Source organism: Diaporthe citri (assembly GCF_014595645.1).
Source record: "Diaporthe citri strain NFHF-8-4 chromosome Unknown scaffold_5, whole genome shotgun sequence".
Classification (NCBI taxonomy): domain Eukaryota; kingdom Fungi; phylum Ascomycota; class Sordariomycetes; order Diaporthales; family Diaporthaceae; genus Diaporthe; species Diaporthe citri.
In genome coordinates, this window is record NW_025064850.1 from 4,476,950 (window position 1) to 4,498,212 (window position 21,263).

Sequence of the window (21,263 nt, forward strand, 5' to 3'; positions counted from 1 at the left end):
CTTATAACTATTATTATTATACCATTTTTTAAATATTATATTTATTATCCTTAATACTTAGCTTTTAAGATTACTTCTTTATGGAAATTATTAACTTTTATGCAGGAGCCTTAATTTTAAATCTTTTCTTTATAAGGAAAGTTAATGCTTATAAAGCTAATGCTAAACCTTTTAACTTATATTTATTTTTATTATATATTTTTATAATATAAATATTATTATTTTTATTCTTACTTTTATTATTAAAATATACTTAATATTGCTTTAAATTATTTTCTTTTAGCTACTTTTTATTTTTTTAAAATTAAGTATTATAAGCAGTTTAATTATTTATTAAATTCTTTTCTTACTTTTTATTATTCTTTTTAATTTCCTTAATAATTATTTTTTACTTAAATTGCTTAAATAATAGCGTATATTTCTTAATAAGTTCCTTTATATATAAGCTTTATATATACTTATTAATAATTTAATATAAAAAGTTTTAAAGTTAAGTTAGCATAGCAATTTAATCCTTTAATAACTAAATCTTTTTAATTTAATATATATAAAAAATACTTAAGATTAAAACTTTTATTAAATTATTTATTATAAAGATTATAATAATTTAGTATTTAAGATAATAGTTACTTTAATAGTTTTTATTATTAAGGATGCTATATAATTTTATATTAAGAGTTTTAATGCTTTTAATATAAATGCATAGCTTTTTAATTATATTATTAAAAAATATTTACTTATTTTAATATTAAAAGTTATTAATAATTTAAATAATAATTATTATAATAATATTATTTAAGAAAAGTATTTTAGCTTAAGCTATAGCTATAATCTTTAGCTTATTAATTTTAATAATTTCTTGGAAGTTTATTTTAATAAATAGCTTGCTTTTTTTAATACTTAATATAAAAGTAAAGTTAAAAGTAATTTTTATAATCTTTATTAAGATTTTATTAGCTTAATTTTAATTATTTTTATTATTAATAATAATTAAATTGCCATTAATATTAAGTAAATAAGAATTATTATTATTAACTTTCTTATTAATATTTATTAAATAAGTAAATAAATAAAAATCATTATTATTAATATCTTTATTAATATTTATTAAATAAGCATTATTAGTAATAACTTTATTATAAAAATTAATAAGATTAATAAGCTTATCTTTATCTTTATTAATTAAGGTAATTTTAGCTTTTTTTATAGCCTTAATAATAATTTTAATCTTTATTTTATTACTTAATGGAAATGTAATTATAATGTTTATTTTATTAATTAAGATTATAATTATAATATTTATTTTATTAATTAAGGTTATAATTGCAAAGCTTATTTTATTAATTAAGGTTATAATTATAATATTTATAAGGGAATCTTAATTTTAATTAAGGATTACAATAGGGCTACCTTTAATATTAATTATATTAATAATAGTTATAATAATAATTATATTAAGTATATTCTTAATATAAGAAGTAAATATAATGTTTGCTAAATGATTTTGCTTATTATTATTATCCTTATAAGGTATATTAATAAAAGTATTAAATAATTCTTATAAATTATTATTAATATTTTTTATTATAATAAAAAGAAAAAGATTTTATAAGAATTTAATAATTAAAATAAATATTTATAATGCAAAACTTTGTAATTATTATATAATAATTATTAATTTATTTTTTAATTATAAGAAGAGTTAATAAGTTATAAATAAATTTAATAAAAATTAATTTTAATATTATTACTAATAAATAGTAATAAAAAGTAATAATAATAATAAGGTTAACTTTAAAATAATAATTATTAATAATATTAATAATTATAAGGTTATTTTTATATATAATAAGGTATTAAGAAGATTTTAATTAAAATATAAAAAGTTAAAGTTTATATTAAGGATTTAAGTTTAGGAAGTATAAGGTTTTATAGTTAATGGTAGCAAGGTTAAAAGAAAAAGGTATTAATAATAAGTTGCTTCTTTTTTAGCAAAAAAGGGTTACTTTAGGTTTTTTAATTAATCTATTTACTTATATATAAAGCTTATTATTATTAATAAGCTTTTATAATATAGTATTTAAAGTTAATTTTATTATTATATTAATAAAGTTATCTTTCCTATTTATTTACTTTATTTTAGTAATCTTTTTTATTTTATATAACTTTTATAATAATATAATATTAATTATAAAGTACTTTTCTTTTATTATTTCTAGCTTTATAAGGTATTTATATAAGCTATATAAGTTTATATAAATAATTAAAGGTATATTTAATAATAAGAGTTGTTTTATAGCTATTTTAATTATTATAATTAAGGAGATTTTAATATTTACTTTATTTATTATGCTATAAATTTTGCTTATTAATATGCTTTAAGTAATATATTTATACTTTATTAATAATTAATGGAAAATATTGCTTATTATTATAAATTTCTTAATTTCTTTATAAGTTTTATTTATAAAGATAATAATATATTTAAGTTAAAATATTAAGTTTTAATTATTTATAAATAATTTATTTATAAATATAAAAAGTTTTATTATTTTAAGATTAAAGGGTATATATTTAATTCCTTATATAGCGTTATTTATTTATTATAATAATTATATATTTAAGCTCTTATAATTTCTTATCTTTAAGTTTTATACTTATGCAGCTATTAAAAGATTATATAAAGCTTTTAATTAGTAAATTAAAGCTATATATGCTTTGCAAGCTTTTTATTTAAGGTATTTTTAAAAAGCATCTTTAATTATTATATTAATAAGAGTAAGTTTATTAGCCTATCCCTTTTATTAAGTAATAATTAAGTTAATAATATTTATAATTATACAAGCCTTATTATAATTTATTAAGTTTTTAAGCATTAATTCTTATTTTAGTTTTCCTTATAATTTTATAGCTTTTATCTTAATCTCCTTATTTTAAAATTTTAATATAAATAAAATTAATATATTATTTATTTATATGCTTATTATTTTAAAGGGTTATATAAGCTTTATAATTATTAAGCAAGAATTATATATAAAGCAATTTATCTTAAGCTTTTATTAATAATATCTTTAATATATATTAAACTAATAAACGCTAAATTTTATTATATTATATAAGAGTTAAATAATATAAATAATTATGCTTAAAGAGTATTTATTCTTTAATTCCTTTAATAGCTTTATAAAGATTATTTTATATAATTTTAACTTTATTTAAAGGTAAGCTTAAGTAATATTTTAAAGTATAAAAATTATGCCTTTTTTTTAAATTAATAAAAAAATAAATATAAGAATTATTTATTAACTTATTTTTTAAATAATTAAGCTTTATATTAAAATTAATTCCTTTTTATTATTATTATAACCTTAAATAATAAATTAAGATTTCTTATAAGGTTTTATGATTTTGCTTTTTACCTTTTATATTATATAAAACTTAAAGAAATAATATTTATTATATTACTTTGCTAATTATTTCTTAATTTAAAAAATACCTTTAATAATAAGATTATTAATTTTTATTTTATTAAACTTTTTAAATAATAAGCTTAATATTATAATAATTTTATTTTATCTTAATTTAATTACTAAGTTATAATTTTCATTTTATTTTTTTAAGATATATAATATAATAATATAGTTTTTTATCTTTAATAATAATAATTACATAATAAGTTGCATTTAAAGTTTTATAATTAAGTTTTTTGCTTATAAGGGTTGCATTTCCTTATTATTATTTTAATAATATAATTAAATAATTATTAACTTAAACGTTGCAGCTTTATTTAATATATTTAAGATTATGTTATGGTTATTTATAGTAATAACCTTATATAAACCCTTTTATCTCTTTCTTTCTCTTTATATATAAACTTTGCATTATAATAAATATTTTATATTAAAAATAGGTTTAACCTTAATGTTTAATATATTTTATACTTATTATTTAGCTATAGTTTTTTATAGCATCTTTATAGCCTTTAAAATAGCTTTTGCTTGCTTTTATATTAATAATAATAATAGTAATTTATATAATACTTATAAATAAGCATTAAAAATTAAAAGCATAGAAATTAATTTATTTAATTTAACAATATTATTAATAGCTTTTATAGCTATTTATAAAATAATATTATTATTTATGCTATTATGCAATTTAATATATAAAATTTTATATACTTATTTAAGGGCTTAATAATATTTCTTAACTTTTTTAATAAATTAATATACCTTTATAAGGATTTATTTATATTTAATTTCCATTATTTATGCCTTTAAATAAAATTTTAAGGATACAAAGTTTATTTCTGCATTATATTTAATAATATTTAATAGTCCTTAATATATGTTAATTTAAAGTATTTATAGTATTTATTATATAATTTTTATAAATATAAATTTTAAAAATTTCGCTCTTTAAAAAGCAATGGCTTAGTTTATAACGTAAAAAACTAAGCGTTTACTTAAATATATTATATTAATTAAGATTTTATAATTAAATTCATAATTATTATATAATATAAACTTAAAATGCTTAAATGCGGATTTATTTATTTAATAATAATAATATATCTTCTTAATCTTTATTATTACTTATTTATTAATATTTAAATTACCGGCTTTTTTAAGCATTTAGCATAATTAATTTATTAATGGGTATTTAAAGCAATGATAAAGTTTTCTTATTTTTATCTTTAAGAAAAAATATATAGCATTAATAATTTAATTTAAAAAAAACTATGGGTAACCTTATTTTTTAAGTATTAATATAATAATTGCATTATTAAAGGAAATTATTTTATTTATAATATTATTATAATATACTTAAAGCTTATTTATATTTATTAAGTAAAGTAAAAATAAAGTTTATATTTAAATAATATAAAAGTTAATATAATTAATTAAGATAAAAACTTTTATTATATTAAGTAAATTAATGGTTATTTTATTATTAAATTTAATTTTGGCTTTTCCTATAGTAATTATATTAATTTAATACTTTAAGTTTTCTTATTATAATATAAGAAATTGCTTATATTTAGCTATAAATATTAATAATGCTTTTATATTTAGTAAAATTCTTTAAAAATAAGTTTAATTATATTTATTCTTTAAAATAAATTAGCTAGCTATAATAATTATCTTTATTTAAAAGATATTATCTTTAATAATTTAATATATAAATACTTTATTAGCTAGGAAATTAATATTTATATAATAAATTTCTTTATTAAGTCTTATCTTTATAATATAAATATTGCTATTATAATTATTATCTTAATTTTATTTATCTTTATATTTATAAAATTTATTTTTATTATTTATTTTATATTTCTTAAACTTACTTAAAAAAATATTAAAGTTATTATTATAACTTTTATATTTATATTATATTAAATAGCTTTTTTTTGCTAAATATTACTTATTAGCTAAATATTTAGTTAATTAACATCCCTTCTTTTTATAAATATAATATCTTTTCTTTTAGAATTATTTTCCTTTTCTTTTATAAGCATTATTATTTTAAGCTTTATGGTTAATATTATAGGATTTTGGCTATTTAAAGCTTAAATAGCTTAAATTTAATTAGCTAAATCTTTAATTTCCTTAAAATACTTAAAATTATAATTATTATTTTCCTCTTAGCTTTTAATTATTATATTTATAGTTAATATAATATTAATTTAAAACTTTATTTATAATATAAATTATAATTATATAGCTAAGCTATATTTTTATTATAAATTTTAAGTTTAAAAATAATTCTTTATATAATTAAGCTAACTTAAAAAAAGCTATTTTTAGCTTAAAAACTCCTTTATAAGCTTTAATTACTATTATTTTTAAGTTATTCTTTTTAATATAATCTTAGCTTAATGCTTATTAATAAAGTTATAGCTTATTAAGCATTAAATATAAAACCTTATATAAGTTTTTATTTAGGTTTTATGTTTTTATTTTTATAAATATTATTATTATTTAATTTATATAATAATATTAATAATTAAGGTTTATATTAAAATATATTTTAATTTTAAGGTATATTATTATAAATATATTAATTTAATTTATAAAATAAAGATAATAAGCCTTAGCTTAGTTTTTAAGTATTTAAGGAAAAACTATATAAAATTAACTTAGCTAAATTTTAATATAATAATAAATATTAAAAAATATCTTTATTTTATTATTTAGCAAATTATATAAGTTTTTAATATATTTATAAAAGTTATTAAAGGTTTTTATAAATTATATTAACTTCGCTAAATTTAAGTATTTATTAAAAATATATTATAAGAAAAGAGTTTTATATAAGTTATACTTTTTATTTAATAAAGGCATTTTTAAGGTAACTTAAGGTTATATTAAGTATAATATATATCTTTAATATAAGCTTTATTTTTATTTTTTTGCTAATAATAATAAGCTTTATTAGCTATATTAATTTTTAATAAATTATATTATTAAGTTTAAGTTTTATAATTATATATTTAAAGCTAATAATGGCAATAAATATTATCTTAGGAATTATTCTTTTAGCAATTATTATTATTTAAAGCTTATTTATAGCTTTTATAAGGGCTATGCTTATAATTGCTATTTTTAAAGTTATATGCAATATTTATTTATGTTTAATTTTAAGGCTAATAAGGCATTATAAAGCTTATTATTAATTTATTTTAATTTTTCCTTAGTTTAAGCTATGGTAATTAATTATAATGTTATAAATTAATTATTATATTTTATATAAATGCCTTGTATTTAAAGGAAAACTTTTAAGCATTATTAATAAGGATTTAATAATGCTTTAAATATTACTTATATCCATATTATATAATCCTTATAATAAGCAATGAAAAGGTTGTTATTATAAAGATTTTATTGCATATAGCTTATTAAAGTACTTATTAGATAGGTAATTAAGTATTTTATTAATACTTTTTATATAAGGGCCGTAAATTATAGTTTTAAATTAATATATTTATAATAAACTAAGTTAATTAAAGTTTAAATAAGCATTTTATTAATTATATACCTTTTAATAAAAATTAATAGCTTTTTAGCATTATTAATTATACTTATAGGTTTTTATAATAAATATTATAAAAAGTAAAATTAATAAAATAAAGAAATATTAATAAAATAAATAATATTTAAAAGTAAGTTAATAATAATAATTTAATAATAAGTAAATTATAATTATTAAAAAAAAAAGTTTTTAATTCCTTTAAGCCTTAAAAGTTAAAGCTTTTTTTTATTATTAAGTTTTTTTATATTAATTAAAAGTTTAATGCATAACTTATATTTATTAATAATATAACATTATATTAATTTTAGTAATTATAATAATTATAAGCTTTATTTATTTAATAATTATAATAATTATAAGCTATATTTATTAATAAAATAAAGCTTTATTAAGTTTTGCTAAATTTTAAAGAAAATTTAAAAATAAGTTTATTTTTAATAAAATTTTATGCATAATAAATATATATTTTTTAAATAGCAATAAATATATATATAAATATTATAAGGAATGCTATTTAATTTATTTAATCTTTATAATATTTACTTAGGAAGTTTAATAATATAAGGAGGCTTAAAAAAGCAGTTATTGCTATATAGCGCTTATTAATAAGGAAGATGTAATTTTTAGGTTAGGGAAATCCTTATAAAGTTACCTTTTTTACCTTATTAATTTATAATACCCATAATCATTAATTAATGTTAATAAGTTTCTTATATATATAATAATTATATGGGAAGCAATTATATATTAATGTTATTCTATCTAAGTTCTAAGAGGCTACGTGCCCCGGAGGGGATAACTAAAGTAGCCTTCCAAGTGCAAGGGTCGTACTTGCCAACAGAAGCACTGCTAAGAAGCGATAGATTGGGGCAACAAAGAGCGACTGGACCGAGTTTAAAGCTTTGCGCTCGAAGGCTGGATGGAGCCAAGTCCCAGCAAAGGTCGTAAGGAAGGAGGCCATTCTTTTGAAGCCTCGTGAGCCTCCATTCCACGCGGCAGTGGATAGGGGAGGCCATGATAGGGGAGGAAACAAAATATTGTTTCCCACGCCATCGTGGGTCCCAAAAATACACGGTCAACTCCACACCCCTGGGCGACGATGGGATGAACCACTAGGATAGATGATCTCTGCGTTATCCTGGTAAACATACGCGCAATCATCAGGACGTAGCTGTCATGGCGCCTGGAGTCTCGACCGGACAGAGCATCTCGACTCGGCTCGGGCTCGGCTCGGAGGGCCTCCATGTTAATTCCGAGTGAGACAAGATCTGGCCACTGTTAAAGACTGCGTACGATCGGAGGCTTAGCATGAGGGAAAACCTCGATCAACCCACTCCTCTGCTAATTTCGGACGGTATATGGGTTGTTGTGCCCAGAAAGTCTGGACTGCGGTTGCTCGCCCCATCTGTTGACGCGTTTAAGTACGACAGCAATTAGGAACCTGTCCTTGCGGTTCTAGCTAATCAGCGTGAACCATAGAATACTTTGTTGTGCGACCAAGGTCAGTACATCGCTCATGAACATCTCGAGTGCTTCGAGACCAATCCACACAATGTTGCTGCATCACTGTCTGCACCTAGCTTCGTGGAGCCTATGTGGCTAGAGATGGCCGTGCTACAGACATAGGCACGAATCGATCGAAGCAAACAAGACTCTTCACCAGCCACCTGGTCCTTGGGTACTGATTCCAAGACTGAAGACCCCTGAATGAAATGTATGGGATGATGGACTCTGACGGACAAGCGGGGGTGGATCCATGTGACCCGTCCCTGCGCACACAGCAACAATAAAGTAAACCGGGAGCACCGAACGCGCCCTTTACGTCTTCGATCATCGGATCAGATACAGGCCCTAACACTACGGCATGTGGGAACCCACCCGTGCCAAAAGCTCCGCCAACTGGGCCCAGGACTCACGCTGCCTAGGGCTGACACGCGTACACAGCAAGGCAAGTCTTCCTTTGGTACCTGCATCCCGAGCACCCAGAGTGGCTTGTTCTCGTAACTGAATCGAATGACTCCATATGATCCATATAATTCAGCTCATTAAACTCCTGCATAGGGCTTCCACAGTCTGGACAATATCGTCCAGGCGGGGTCTGTCCGGATGCAGAACCAGCCAGTGGCATCCCCTCGCTTGGGCCGGTCCCGGTGCTTGTTCCTCCAGACAGAACGGGACAGGTGTCTCACGTAAATCTGGAATTTTGTCGAAAAAGCAAGAGAGCTTATGAAGGCCTCACGGGGCAATGCCGACTCACATGCTAAATCTAGTGCAAAGGTACCCGCGCCTCCCTGACCTGCTATACGAAAAGAGATTTGTAAGACGAAAGGCGGTCGGCCATAGCTTACCTTGCAAGATCGAAAGCCTCTGCTGCAGAGGTCCATACAAGCCTCTGAGTACCATGGATGAGGAGTGGCGGGTGCCTGCGTCTGAGTCCATCGGGGACACGAGAACAGAGTATACAGGGCGTGACTCGCAGGCTGAAAACTTACCTCGCAATTCAAGCCAACCGAATCTCATTTGTGGGGCAGTGTAGTTATTTTGAAGCCATTGGGGTAGCATTCATGCAAGCTGGACAGGTGTGGTTGTGTGTTTAGTCTCCCATCGTTGCCCCCATGCCACGTCGTGCCCGGAGCCCAAGGTTGATACCGATCGGGCTTGAAACGTTTCAAGTTTTCAAATCGTTCTTATTTAACCTATAAAAGTGACCTACATACCTTCTCATATTAGAAACATTAATATTGGTCCTTAATAATAATACCCAAGAGTTCTCACCTGTAATATGGTGAAGAACTTGTAAAAATACGGCTACATAAGACTATACCAATTCTCTAGGATATTCCAGAGTATTTTAAGATTTTAATAATCTGCTCTTTATCTATACAGTCCAGCGGAATACAGCACTCACTGTCTCAAAAATTAAATAAACCTTTTGCTAAGCTTATATTAAGCTAAAAGTAAACATGCAAAAAGAAATTTTATTATCACGGCATGTAAAGGGGGCAGAAAAGTTTATAGCAATATAAAAGCACAAAGGCTTAAATTATTACTTTTAAATTAAGTTTTTTAAATCTTTTATAATAATATTTTATACTTTTAATATTACTTATTAATATTTATATTATACCTTATAAAATTATAAGTTACAACTTTAAAAAAATAAATTTATATATCTTAAATAATAAATTTACTTTAATATAAGCCTTATTTCTTTTAATACTTAGTATTCTTGTATTATGTCTCACAAATTAGATAGCGCCAGAAATATCACTAGCTTATGATTGAACTTGTGTCCCAGAAACTGAGGTGCAAATAAGTACAACAGGTCCAGAAAACTATAAAAGGGGGCCGGTGAATTCAAATCTGTTGCGGATTTACACTGGTCCCCGTAGTCTCAAGTCCACAGCCCATTCGCCCTGAGAGGACTGGTAAAGACGCTAGACTTCTTTGTGACTCCAGGATTCGTATGCAACTGAAGAGTTATGCTGACAATTAGAAAGTGGTGATACTACTTTTCTGGCGATGTAGGGATGCCGCTGGAAACTACATGGACTTGGTCATTTGACGATTGCCCGATACACGGAATTGATCAAGGCTCAATCATGTCCTTTCTCCTGGGAGGACAGTCACCTCCCGAGGTCGTCAGCCAAAGACAAGCCATCCCCCACACTGTCCAACGCTGTTGCCAGGAACGGTTCCCAAGGTATGCTCTACTGCCCAGATGCAAACATCCACATTGTTACCCAGGAAACAGCCAGGTCATTGTGGTGGGGGAGAGGGGGGGAAGGTGGCGGGGGGAGAAGAAGAGAAAGTGGCAAACTCATGCTTTTCCCTGTGCTACCTAAATATTGCCTCAACATGCCCCGATGGTCCTCTATGCAAGCCTTGTATAACCACACCAAGACAACACCAGTCGGACAATGAAGCGTCATATATCGAGCCCCTCCCGGCCTCCGGACATGTCTCCCCTTCACTCCCTGGCCGCCTGGATCTCCGCCTGCGCCGCGTGCTCCTCCTCCTTGAGCTCCTCCTCCACCTGTTTCTTGACCAGCTCACCGACCGCCTTCCAGTCGTTCTTCACGAACGCAACCCTCTTCTCCCGCTCGTGCATGCCCACAAACTCCTTGGGCAGCACCTTGCTCTCGAAGTCGTAGCCCTCCAGCCCCGTCAGCGCCTTGTCGACGGCGTTGGCGAACTTGGCCGGGTGCGCCGTCGCCAGCGAGATGTGCGGCACCTCGGCGCCGGTGCGGGCGACGGACCTCAGCGACGCGGCGATGCCGACCGCCGAGTGCGGGTCCAGGATGTACCCGAGCCGGCCGTAGAAGTCCTTGATGGTCGCGACGGTCTGCTCGTCGTCGACGCGCTCGCTCTCAAAGTCGCGCTGTGCCGACAGCAGCACCGCCTTGTACACGCTGAACCCGCCCTTGGCCTTGAGGTCCTTGTGCCACGCCGCCACCTCCTGGCCCGCCTGCCGCTTGTTCCACTCGTCGTCCATGCCCGCGGCCGAGGCGAACTCGTACGCCAGGAACCACAGCAGCCGCTCGAAGTTGCTGCTGACCAGGATGTCCATGGCAGGCGACAGAGTGCCCTTGACGCCGCCTTCATCAGCCTTGACGCCGTCGGCCGCGAGGCCGCCAGACGCCTCGGGCGGGACCGCCGCCGGCTTCTTGTCGTACCGGCCCGTCCGCCAGAAGCGGTTCAGGATATCGTTCTCGTTGGTCGCGACCACGAGCTTGTCGACCGGCAGGCCCATGCGCGTGGCGAAGTAGCCGGCCAGGATGTCGCCGAAGTTGCCCGTCGGCACCACGAAGCGGACCTTGTCGCCGAGCTTGAAGCCCGGCGACGACTTGGCCAGGGAGAAATAGGCGTGGAAGTAGTAGACTATCTGGGCGAGGATCCGAGCCCAGTTGATGGAGTTGACGGCGCCCAGGTTGAGAGTGGAGTTGGTGTCGGGGTCGGCGAAGAGCGCCTTGACGATGTCCTGGCAGTCGTCAAAGGTGCCCGTGACGGCGAGGTTGTGCACGTTCTTGTCGAGGACGGTGGTCATCTGTGCCTCCTGGATGGCGCTGACGCGGCCTTTGGGATGCAGGATGAACACAGAGACGTCCTTCTTGCCGCGCAAACCATAGATGGCGGCGCTGCCTGTGTCGCCGGAGGTTGCGCCGACCACGGTCAGGTGATGCCGATCTGTGCGCGGTGTGATGTTAACCGCTGATGTCGAAGACCAGCCCGCACCCCGCGATGTGCCTCTCCCGTGCGCGTGTGGGTCTCACCTCTTCCGATCTTGCCCTTATTTTTCCTTGTCAGGAAGTGCTCGAACAGATTTCCCAAGAACTGCAGAGCAACGTCCTTGAACGCGAACGTGGGCCCGTGGAACAGCTCTAGCAGAAACAGGTTGTCCTGCAGATGCCGCAGGGGCGTGGTCTCTTGGTGGCGGAAGGTGGCATAACTCCGGTCGATGATGCCCCTGAGGTCGTCGGCCGGGATCTCGGAGGGGGAGATGTAGAGGGAGAGGACGTTGAAGGCGAGCTCGGGGAAGGGCAGATCTTTCCAGCTCTCCCAGCCAGTCGCCTGCGGGATCTCCTCGGGGATGTACAGGCCGCCGTCGGTGGCGAGGCCCTTCAGCACGACGTCTTCGAAGGAAAGCTGTAGACCCGACAGTCAGCCAACGCCAATGGATGGATTGGCGGGGCTACGCTCAACGAGCCGCGGCGAGAAGAAAGGCAGAGGGGAGGGGAAGGGGCTGTCATCGCACGTCATTGTCATCCCCGCGGGTGCTGAGGTACCGCTGGGACTGGGTGTGGGTGCCGTTAGAGGCGCCATTGGCCCCTTCGTGGGTGGACATGGTGACCAAATACCTCGGTAGTCAGGTTGTGAAGATCAGCTTTCTAGAAGAGTAAGTCCTGAGCGCAATTGGCCATGTGCTGGAGTAGAGGAGGGGAGAATGGCGGAGGGCGGGAGGTTGGACCCCGCGGTCTGGGTAATGACTCTGTCTGGCGGCGAGAAAATCCACAGCTTTCTCGCCGGCTTCGGCCCCGCGAAGGTGGCCGGCCCATCTCTGGGGGTGCAACCCGCCTCCAAGGAATGCGCGGTGACACCGGCTTGGCGGCTTATTACGCCATTCGCCATTGGAACATGCATTGTCACTGCAGCACGAACTGCAAGGGCAACACTTGTCGGCTGGGATTGTGCGCACATGTAACTAATGCAATTGGGCAAAGCTAGTTCCGACGTCAATTCATCTTGATTTCATTCGACCGCGCACCTGTTCTCGTGCGATTCGGCCCAGCATTGCCCCATCTGGCTGGGTGAGCATAATGATACACATCTCCAAAAAGTCTCGGCCTGTCAGGCGGACTGAGTGATGGGTGCTTGGAAGTCAAAGTTTCGAGCAAGGCGGCGGGTTTGTCCTCACTTGCGGATCATCTTCAGCAGAGGCGCGATCCTCGATCTCTTGCTCAACCCCACCCTTAACGGTACCTTACCCTGTTGATTGGTGGTGCTCGAGGCAGACTTCGGGGTCTCCTTCTCTTTGGCCTTTGGTGTGGCCTCTCTTTGCATGTCAACAACAGTCTCCGGAGTCGCCCTCTCCTTTCCATCGGTCTCATGTGCAGGTCCCTGAGAGGACGCAGTGTTGCTGATATCTGTGAGAGCCTTGCGCTTTACTCCTGTGCCGGCTTTGGGATAATCCTCCACATCGCTGGCGACTTCCAGCTTCCGTTGAGAGCCATCGACATGATCATCCGACTCGTCAGCTGAAGGCGGTTCTTCCACCACCTTTCTCTTCCGCCCTCTCCCCGCAGGAGCCCTGGCTTCTTTCGTGACCTCTTGATCGTCGCCGTCGACGGCTTCTTCTCCACCACGAAAGATGGTCTCTTCCTCGGGGGCTGCAGGCGTCTCTTCTACGACCTTCTTCTTGCGGCCTCTCTTCGACGGCCCCTTTGACGGTGCAGGTGCGACTCCCAAGTCCTGAGGGGGTATCACTTCTGCTGCATCCGCCGCATCCGACACACCTTCTACCCCATATGCGAGCGAGATGTCATCATCAGCTGCTGGGGCCGGTGGTAGTTTGGGGATATCTGTCTTCTTTGGTCTGCCCCTTTTCTTCTTGCCCGCTGCAGGAGTTGGTGCAGCAGTACCTTGCGGGTCGGCTTCCTCTGCTAAGGCTGATGCATCCTCGTTGACTGTCTCCTTCTTCTTTCTTCCTCTCTTCTTAGGTTGTGGTGTATCGCCACCCTGACTCGGGCGACCACGACCTCTAGTCCGCGATGCCTGCGAGTTGCGGGCCAGCTGATCAGCAACCACCTCTTGGCGAAGGTCTTCCGGCAGCGCAGCGAGATAACTAGGACCAATCCCTTCAATGTCGTCGCTTTGCTCTGGTGGCGCCTGCTGTCCTGATGAGATCAGAATCGGCTCTGCATTCTCCGTCCCTTCCGGGCTTCCCGGGCCGGGCGGGCAGGTATCCGGCATGGACCGTTCCGGTGCCGCCAAGTCCTCGTCTGCCCTCGACCTCCGACGGCTAGGCCTGGGCTTGTAGCTCTCCCGGTGGGCTCCTACCTTATCGGAATCCCAGCCGTCCTCCTGGACCACATCGTGGTGCTGATCTGTTTTCTGCCGTTTCCTCTTCGCATTGCCAATACTCGTGTCAGCTTGCGAGGGCTGTTCATCCTGGTCGATTCCCGATCTTCTTCTACTTGGTCTTGGTTTATACTGCTCTCGGGCGTACCCGATCTTATCGGAATCCCAAGAGTCATCTTGTGCCAACTCATCGACTTCACTCGAGTTCTTGTTCCGCTTCTCCTGGGGTCCCAGATTATCCAACGAATGCGAATTAAGCTCATCCGGCGATGAATGGGGCTAAGAGACATCAGTTGTTGCACGAGAAAGTAAAATTCCTGGTTCAACACGAGGATGCGACGCAGGAGGACGTAGACAAGGTGACTCACCGCAGTGTAATGAACGGTGCTTTTCTGAGCCTTTCTACTGATTGAAGTCGTCAGTACTGAGGAATTGCGACCATCGTCCTCTGGAAGCTCTGGAAACCCTGGAGCAGATGAACAATATCGGCTCGGTGTTGTGTAAGCGATGGTCGCCTCACTGCTGCGGAGCCTCTGCGCTTGCGTCTCGGGGTGGGGCAAGGGCGAGGCATTCTCGCGGCTTGCGTGGTCATCATGCTCTGAAGACCCACTCATGGGTAAGTATTCCTGCTTCTGGCTGACAGTGAGGTGGTTTGGTGGTGCAATGAAGAATGATGCAGGCGCCTGGTTCGCGGTGTCTTGTGGCTGATTGAGACTGTCAGGAACCACAACATCCTGGCCTTCATTACTGCCCTGCGGTTGTGCGGGAGACTGGTTGGTCTCTGCGGTCCTAGGAACAACGAGCAAGTCGACGTCTTCGACGAGACCGTCCAAGACTTTCTGGGTGCCACTTCCCCTCTTCTTCCGCGCAGGCTTCGGCAGTGCTTCCTCGTCGCCCTGCGTGTGCGTCAACGACAGGCCTTGATTGCTTGCCGAGGGGTGTGCCGGGCTGGAGCTGGGGATGGCTGCTCCCGGTATCGCAGTCTGTCCCCTCTTCCGCTTGCCGTAGGTCTTCGTAGTTCTCGACTTTGTGTTTGGCCTCGCGCCGCCGCCGCCTTCTCCATCACTACTGGGGAATTCGTCCATACGCGAGCCACTTGATCCATCCTTCCTTGGAGTCGTGACCTGGGTAAGGCTGGCAAAGTCCCTTGCATCCACGGCCGTCTTTGGCTTCTTCCTTGAATCCTTCCGGGTCGGGTCAGTGATGGAAGACGAGTTCTTAGCATTCGGGTCTGAGCTCTTCTGCTTGTCTGAGGAGATGCCCTCAACCCTGTTATTCCGTGCGGCCTCTGGAACATGCTGCTGCTCCTCGTATATCTTGTGGAAGAATTCTGGATCAGTCGACCGCTGGTCGATGGTCGAATCTGCTAGCGGCAGCTCGACTCCTGCATCGCCTTCCAGCGCGATCGCGCCAACCGTCGTATCAACACGACCTTTGACCGGACTGTTAATCGGGCTGAAGCCGGCATCCTCATCCTCAGAGTCATTGATGACCCTCCTAGTCGGCATCTTCGCTATTGTGCACTGGAGTACATGTTTGGTGACGTGGATAGCGACTCAAGGTGTATGAAACTTGATGCCAGGAAGTCGGGCAGACGCGTCTGCTAAATGGAGACGCGTAGTGTACTCTCAGGGTCAAACCCTAATAAGGGTTGAACGGGGGGGGGTGTCCCTGCCGTTCACCGACCTGGAGCCGGGAAGTCGACGATCTACTCGGGGGAACTGTCAGATCCCAGTGCAACACACCTCTCGCCTCTTCCGTCTCCGCCTCCGTTCCCAAAAAGGATCGGGCTAATTTCCCACCCGTCAGAATGCTGCTGTGGAGGTGAGTTCTAAGCCCATTCTTCTCAGTGGGCGCTCCTGATGCGGGCGGAGAAGCCTAAATCAGGCAGGTTGCTCGTTTTGTTTCCCATCGATTTTGTTTCACATACATCATCACGAGCTTGGCAGCTCGGGGCCAGCCTGCCAGCGCCGCTGCTGGAGCCACCTCGCTGTTACGGAGGAGCTCGCTAGGCCTGCTGATCCACCCCTTGCCGCTCGGGGGCATCGCCGTGGCCCACCACGCACCCAGCAAGCAGCACCTTAAAATGCAAATAAAATACCATGACGCCCCTGGTGCAATCGCGCGACTCTTGCGCCCGCGAGGCCGTGAGAAGCAGACACTCCATCTCTGCCTCCATCCCTTTCTTCCTCTCCTAATTCCCTTATACTGCCCGCCTGGAGCGTCCATTCTTTCCATTCAACAAGATGAAGTTCTCGAAGCCTGCCTGCCTCCTGGCAGCCTGCGTCTCAGGGGCTTCGGCCCTGCTCGCCTTTCCCGGAGCCGAGGGTTTCGGCCGGAACGCGCTCGGAGGACGGACTGGCTCGGTTTACCACGTAACAAACCTGGAGTGAGCACACCTCCCCAGACGGACTCCTTCCCTGTCAGACTAACACCCTTTTACAGCGATTCTGGCACTGGATCCCTCCGAGATGCTGTGTCCAAGGACAACCGCATAGTCGTCTTTGACGTCGGCGGCGTCATCAAGATCTCGGACCGCATTGCAGTCGGCAAGAACATCTACATAGCCGGGCAGACCGCACCCGGGCAGGGCATTACTGTGTACGGAAACGGCATGTCCTGGTCCAATGCCAACGAGGGCATCGTGCGATACATAAGAGTCCGCATGGGACGTGGCGGTGACTCTGGCAAGGATGCGGCGGGTATCGCAGAGGGCAAGAATATTATTTTTGATCACGTCTCCGTCTCGTGGGGCCGCGATGAGACCTTCAGCATCAATGGGGATGCCCACAACATCACCATCCAGAACAGCATCATTGCTCAGGGCCTTGAGACCCACAGCTGTGGTGGCCTGATGCAGACTGACGGTGGTATTAGCCTTTTCCGGAACTTGTATATCGACAACAAGACGCGTAACCCCAAGGTCAAGGGCGTGAACGACTTCCAGAACAACGTCATCTACAACTGGGGTGGTGGTGGTGGTTACATTGCAAGCGGAGGTGACGGCCAGAGCTACACGAACATCGTGAACAACTACTTCATTTCCGGGCCCTCTACGTCCGTCACCGCCTTCACGCGTGGCAACGCAAACTTCCACGGATTCGTGTCCAACAACTTCTACGACTCGAACCGCAATGGAGAGCTGGACGGTTCGGCCCTCTGTGAGTCGACCACCTGCTACAGCGACATGGACATCGTAACCACCAAGTACGACTACTCGCCCCCTGCGAAACTGCTTACCCCAGAGGAGGCCGTCAACTTTGTCTTGAACAGCACGGGCACGACCTACCCTGCCCGGGACTCGGTCGACAAGCTCTTGATCGAGCAGGTGCAGAGCTACGGCAAGGACGGCGCTCTTATCTCCAACGAGGACGACGTTGGAGGTGTCGGTACCATCCTGGGAGGCACAGCGCCCAAGGACACCGATGGTGATGGAATTCCCGATGCCTGGGAGACTGCGAACGGGTTGGACCCCAACGACGCTACCGATGCCATGAAGATCAGCGAGTCTGGGTACGCCAACATCGAGGTCTACGTGAACTCGTTGGTGCCATCCACCCACGGCTGAGGGGCCAGAGAACCTGCTGGCTGATATTGTTTGTTACTTTGGACTGTAAATATTATGGACACTGGATGTATCTATTTGCGAGGCAGAAATTGCTGTGGTTTCAGAGAACGAATAGTTTAACCACCGTATTTGGCTATTTTCTAAGTCTAGGCTTTTGCTTGAAATTGTCGTCTTATTCCGATCATGTCAACTTTGATATCTTGGCAGTAAGGCAGTCCTATGCACGGCGCGCAATCTTCAAGACGTAGACTTTCCCACATGAGTGAATAGGCCCTCACACACAAATCCTGACGTGGTCAAATAAAGATGGTGTAGGTGTATTTATATGGGGACGAGATACTGGATGGGATATTGAATTGACTCGGGCTATTCGCATTCGATCTCTTCAATTCTAGGCCTTGAAGATGTTCGCTCTGCGAAAGGCGCACCCTCAGGATCAACACTCAATCCCGCCAGTCGGGTCAGGGTCATCCCTGGAGCCTGCTCTGGCACCTGAGAAACAAGAGAGCCAAGCCTCCAGTTGTCCAGACTCTCAACCACATCACTTGCATGCTGCTTGACCAGACCATCATTATCAGTACTCGCAACGTAACTCAACACCCTCTTGATATCCTCCTGGCTCTCCTCCGTCAGCCCGAAGCCCAGGCGCCTGCCGTTCTCCTTGGCATTGTTGAGAGCTCTGACGAAAGCAAGGATGACCAGCACGGCTGATCGCCGCAATATGCCAGCCTCGATCACGGACTCGACTGTGAGGACGTTGACGGACAGGTCGACGCTGGCAGAAACTAGTCGACCCGACACCGGCGATATTGGTCTCGATGCCGACGGCGAGGATAGACAGTGCGGACCCGCGGATGCGGACATCCTCGCTGCCCTTCTTGCTGTCCCACCCGCTGATGATCTGCGTCAGGATCTCCTTGTTCGCCCGGCCCTCCTCGGTCTCTTCCTCGTCCGAGACTAGGTCGGGCACCTCGCCTCCCCACTCCTTCTCGGCACGCTTCTGCTTCATCAATCTCAGCTTCTCCTCTCGCTGCTGCTTCTGTTCCGTCTTGGGCCGGTACACTCGCCGACCCGCGGTGGCCAGCAATGCCTCGCCGACCTGCCGCGCTGTGTCGCCTGTGAACATTTCCCCTAGCCGCTCAATCACTTGTAACAACGCTTCGCCGAACCGTAGGCGCAGGTCTACGTTCGCCTTCTCGTCCGCGTCCACGAAGTGCTCCACGAGATCCTTGGTGACGGTTTTGGGATGTCTGTTCGCGAGTTGGGTGTACATCTTGATCAGGCGCAGGTTTATATAATCGTCGTCATCCTGCAGCAGTGAAGACATGAGGACGAGGGTCGCGGGAATGTCTAAAACGGAGCTGTTCTCGACAACAAGGGATTGGAGGAGGTTGAGACCCTCGGCACGCACGGGCGGGGGCGAGTCTGCCTGGGTGATGTAGGAAAGTGCCAGGTCGTAGGTTTTGCGGTCTTCGATTTGGCGTGACGTCGGGGCGGAGGGTCTTTCGGATGGGTCATCCAGTTCGTCCCGGAATTTCAGCAGCAGTGCAAGATTTCTGGCTGTTGCTGATGAGCTTCCCAGATCTGCGTTGCCCAGTCGCCCCAACGATGATTCTATTGACTGGACGAGGGTTTTGTCTGTCCTGGCCTTCAGGAAGTTCGGCGCTGTGACGACGATATTGAGGAGACTAAGCGCCACTGGCACCGTCTCGTCGTCACCCTCATCGGCGCCCTGTTTCAATATGGGCTCCACCATTCTTAAAATCGAGTCAGATCCAGCTGCCAATTGTGATGGGAAACTGTCCATCATTCTTTGAAGCATCTTGACTTGTATCAACTGGTTGACAGGGTCTTCCTTGGCCTCACTGACTTTGGTGAGGAGCACAGCGTCAGTCTTCTTCGCGTTTGCCGAGAACCAGCGGCCGAAGAGTTCTGTGAATATAGAGGACACATCTTCTGCCGAGCAGACAGATTTGATCAGGTCTATCAGGGACTCGACTTTCGGTTCAATATCTGTCCACTTGTGGTGTGCGGCATCGTCATCGACAGCATCTCGAGGCTTGATGACCTCGATATCCCCACCGACTGTGTCTCTGAACCTCCATCTAAGATCGCCCTCGAGGTTGCCATTGAAAAGGAGATTCTGGATTACGTTGTCTATCCGCTGTGGTTCAGTAGCGAGTTTGAAATAAATGCGGAGCAGGTTCTGCGCAGGCTGGCAGTAACGCTCTTCACAATGCGCTTCAGGACGGACTGGGCTAGCAAGGGCCCAGAGGGGAAGGATGACAGGATGCAAGAGCCTCTTGGACAAGCTAGGGTTCGGATGGGAGATGAGCAGCGCCTGAAGACGGAACAGAGCCTGCGCCAGTTGCTCCGGGGAGACAAGCACCCTGTCTCTGCTGAGGTCTATGATATCACCAGGAGCGATCTCCCAGGCGGACGCTGCCGCAGACGGAGGGTTGATCGGACTCAGCATGGGCTCTGCGACGGCTCTCCAGCCAGCTGTCCCGGGTGCACCGGATTGTCTGCGGCCAAGAATGCCAAAGCCGATGACAAAAGCCCCCACTTTCATGAGCTCTGGCCCGTCCTGTCCGTCCAGTAACGAGAGGAGCTGCGGGGCTACCTTTTGATACCAGGTGTCGGCAGAGACGGTCTTCGGGGGGTATGCGATGAGCTTAGCAGCCATGCTCAAGGCTTCGTGCGTGATATTGGCCCCTTCCTTTTGTGGCTTGGCCTCGTCCGAGGAGGTGACGGTGCTCGAAGGATGCACAGAGAAGACAAACTCCACGGTGGCGCGCACACCATCAGGCCTCAGAGGGACCCGGGTGAGAACGTCCATGAGCTTGACGCGCAGCTCAGGGGGCACCCGTCCCGGCTGGATGAGGAAGTTGAGCGCCGGAAGCAGGGAGAGCGTCCGTGCCTTTTGCACGAAGTCATGAAACTCTTGGTCGGCATACTTGCGAGTGTTTTCGTCCGCATCCGGTCTCGACGCGCGTGTGCCCAGCTCGATGAGCTTCTCCACCAGAGCCTGGCGGCCTTGCTTGCCCTTCTCGCCTTGATCCATGCTGCAGTCGCCGTGGACCAT

At 39.8% G+C, this 21,263-nt stretch overlaps 4 protein-coding genes across 4 annotated transcripts; 1 reads left to right on the top strand and 3 right to left on the bottom strand.

Moving 5' to 3' along the window:
• Positions 1–11,002: 11,002 nt before the first annotated feature.
• Positions 11,003–12,877, bottom strand: INS49_011791 (uncharacterized protein; the record flags this gene model as incomplete). The annotated part of the gene is made up of 3 exons (XM_043172501.1): positions 11,003–12,219; positions 12,306–12,678; positions 12,788–12,877. 3 exons carry the CDS (start codon positions 12,875–12,877, stop codon positions 11,003–11,005), a joined length of 1,680 nt encoding a protein of 559 aa, XP_043024246.1.
• A 566-nt stretch (positions 12,878–13,443) lies between these two features.
• INS49_011792 (uncharacterized protein) lies at positions 13,444–16,118 on the bottom strand (the record flags this gene model as incomplete). The annotated part of the gene is made up of 2 exons (XM_043172502.1): positions 13,444–14,889; positions 14,979–16,118. 2 exons carry the CDS (start codon positions 16,116–16,118, stop codon positions 13,444–13,446), a joined length of 2,586 nt encoding a protein of 861 aa, XP_043024247.1.
• Positions 16,119–16,856: 738 nt separating this feature from the next.
• On the top strand, positions 16,857–18,178 carry INS49_011793 (uncharacterized protein; the record flags this gene model as incomplete). Its single annotated transcript, XM_043172503.1, has 2 exons — positions 16,857–16,999; positions 17,056–18,178. 2 exons carry the CDS (start codon positions 16,857–16,859, stop codon positions 18,176–18,178), a joined length of 1,266 nt encoding a protein of 421 aa, XP_043024248.1.
• A 366-nt stretch (positions 18,179–18,544) lies between these two features.
• Positions 18,545–21,263, bottom strand: INS49_011794 (uncharacterized protein; the record flags this gene model as incomplete). Its single annotated transcript, XM_043172504.1, has 2 exons — positions 18,545–18,885; positions 18,953–21,263. The coding sequence occupies 2 exons, from the start codon at positions 21,261–21,263 to the stop codon at positions 18,545–18,547; spliced, it is 2,652 nt and encodes an 883-aa protein (XP_043024249.1).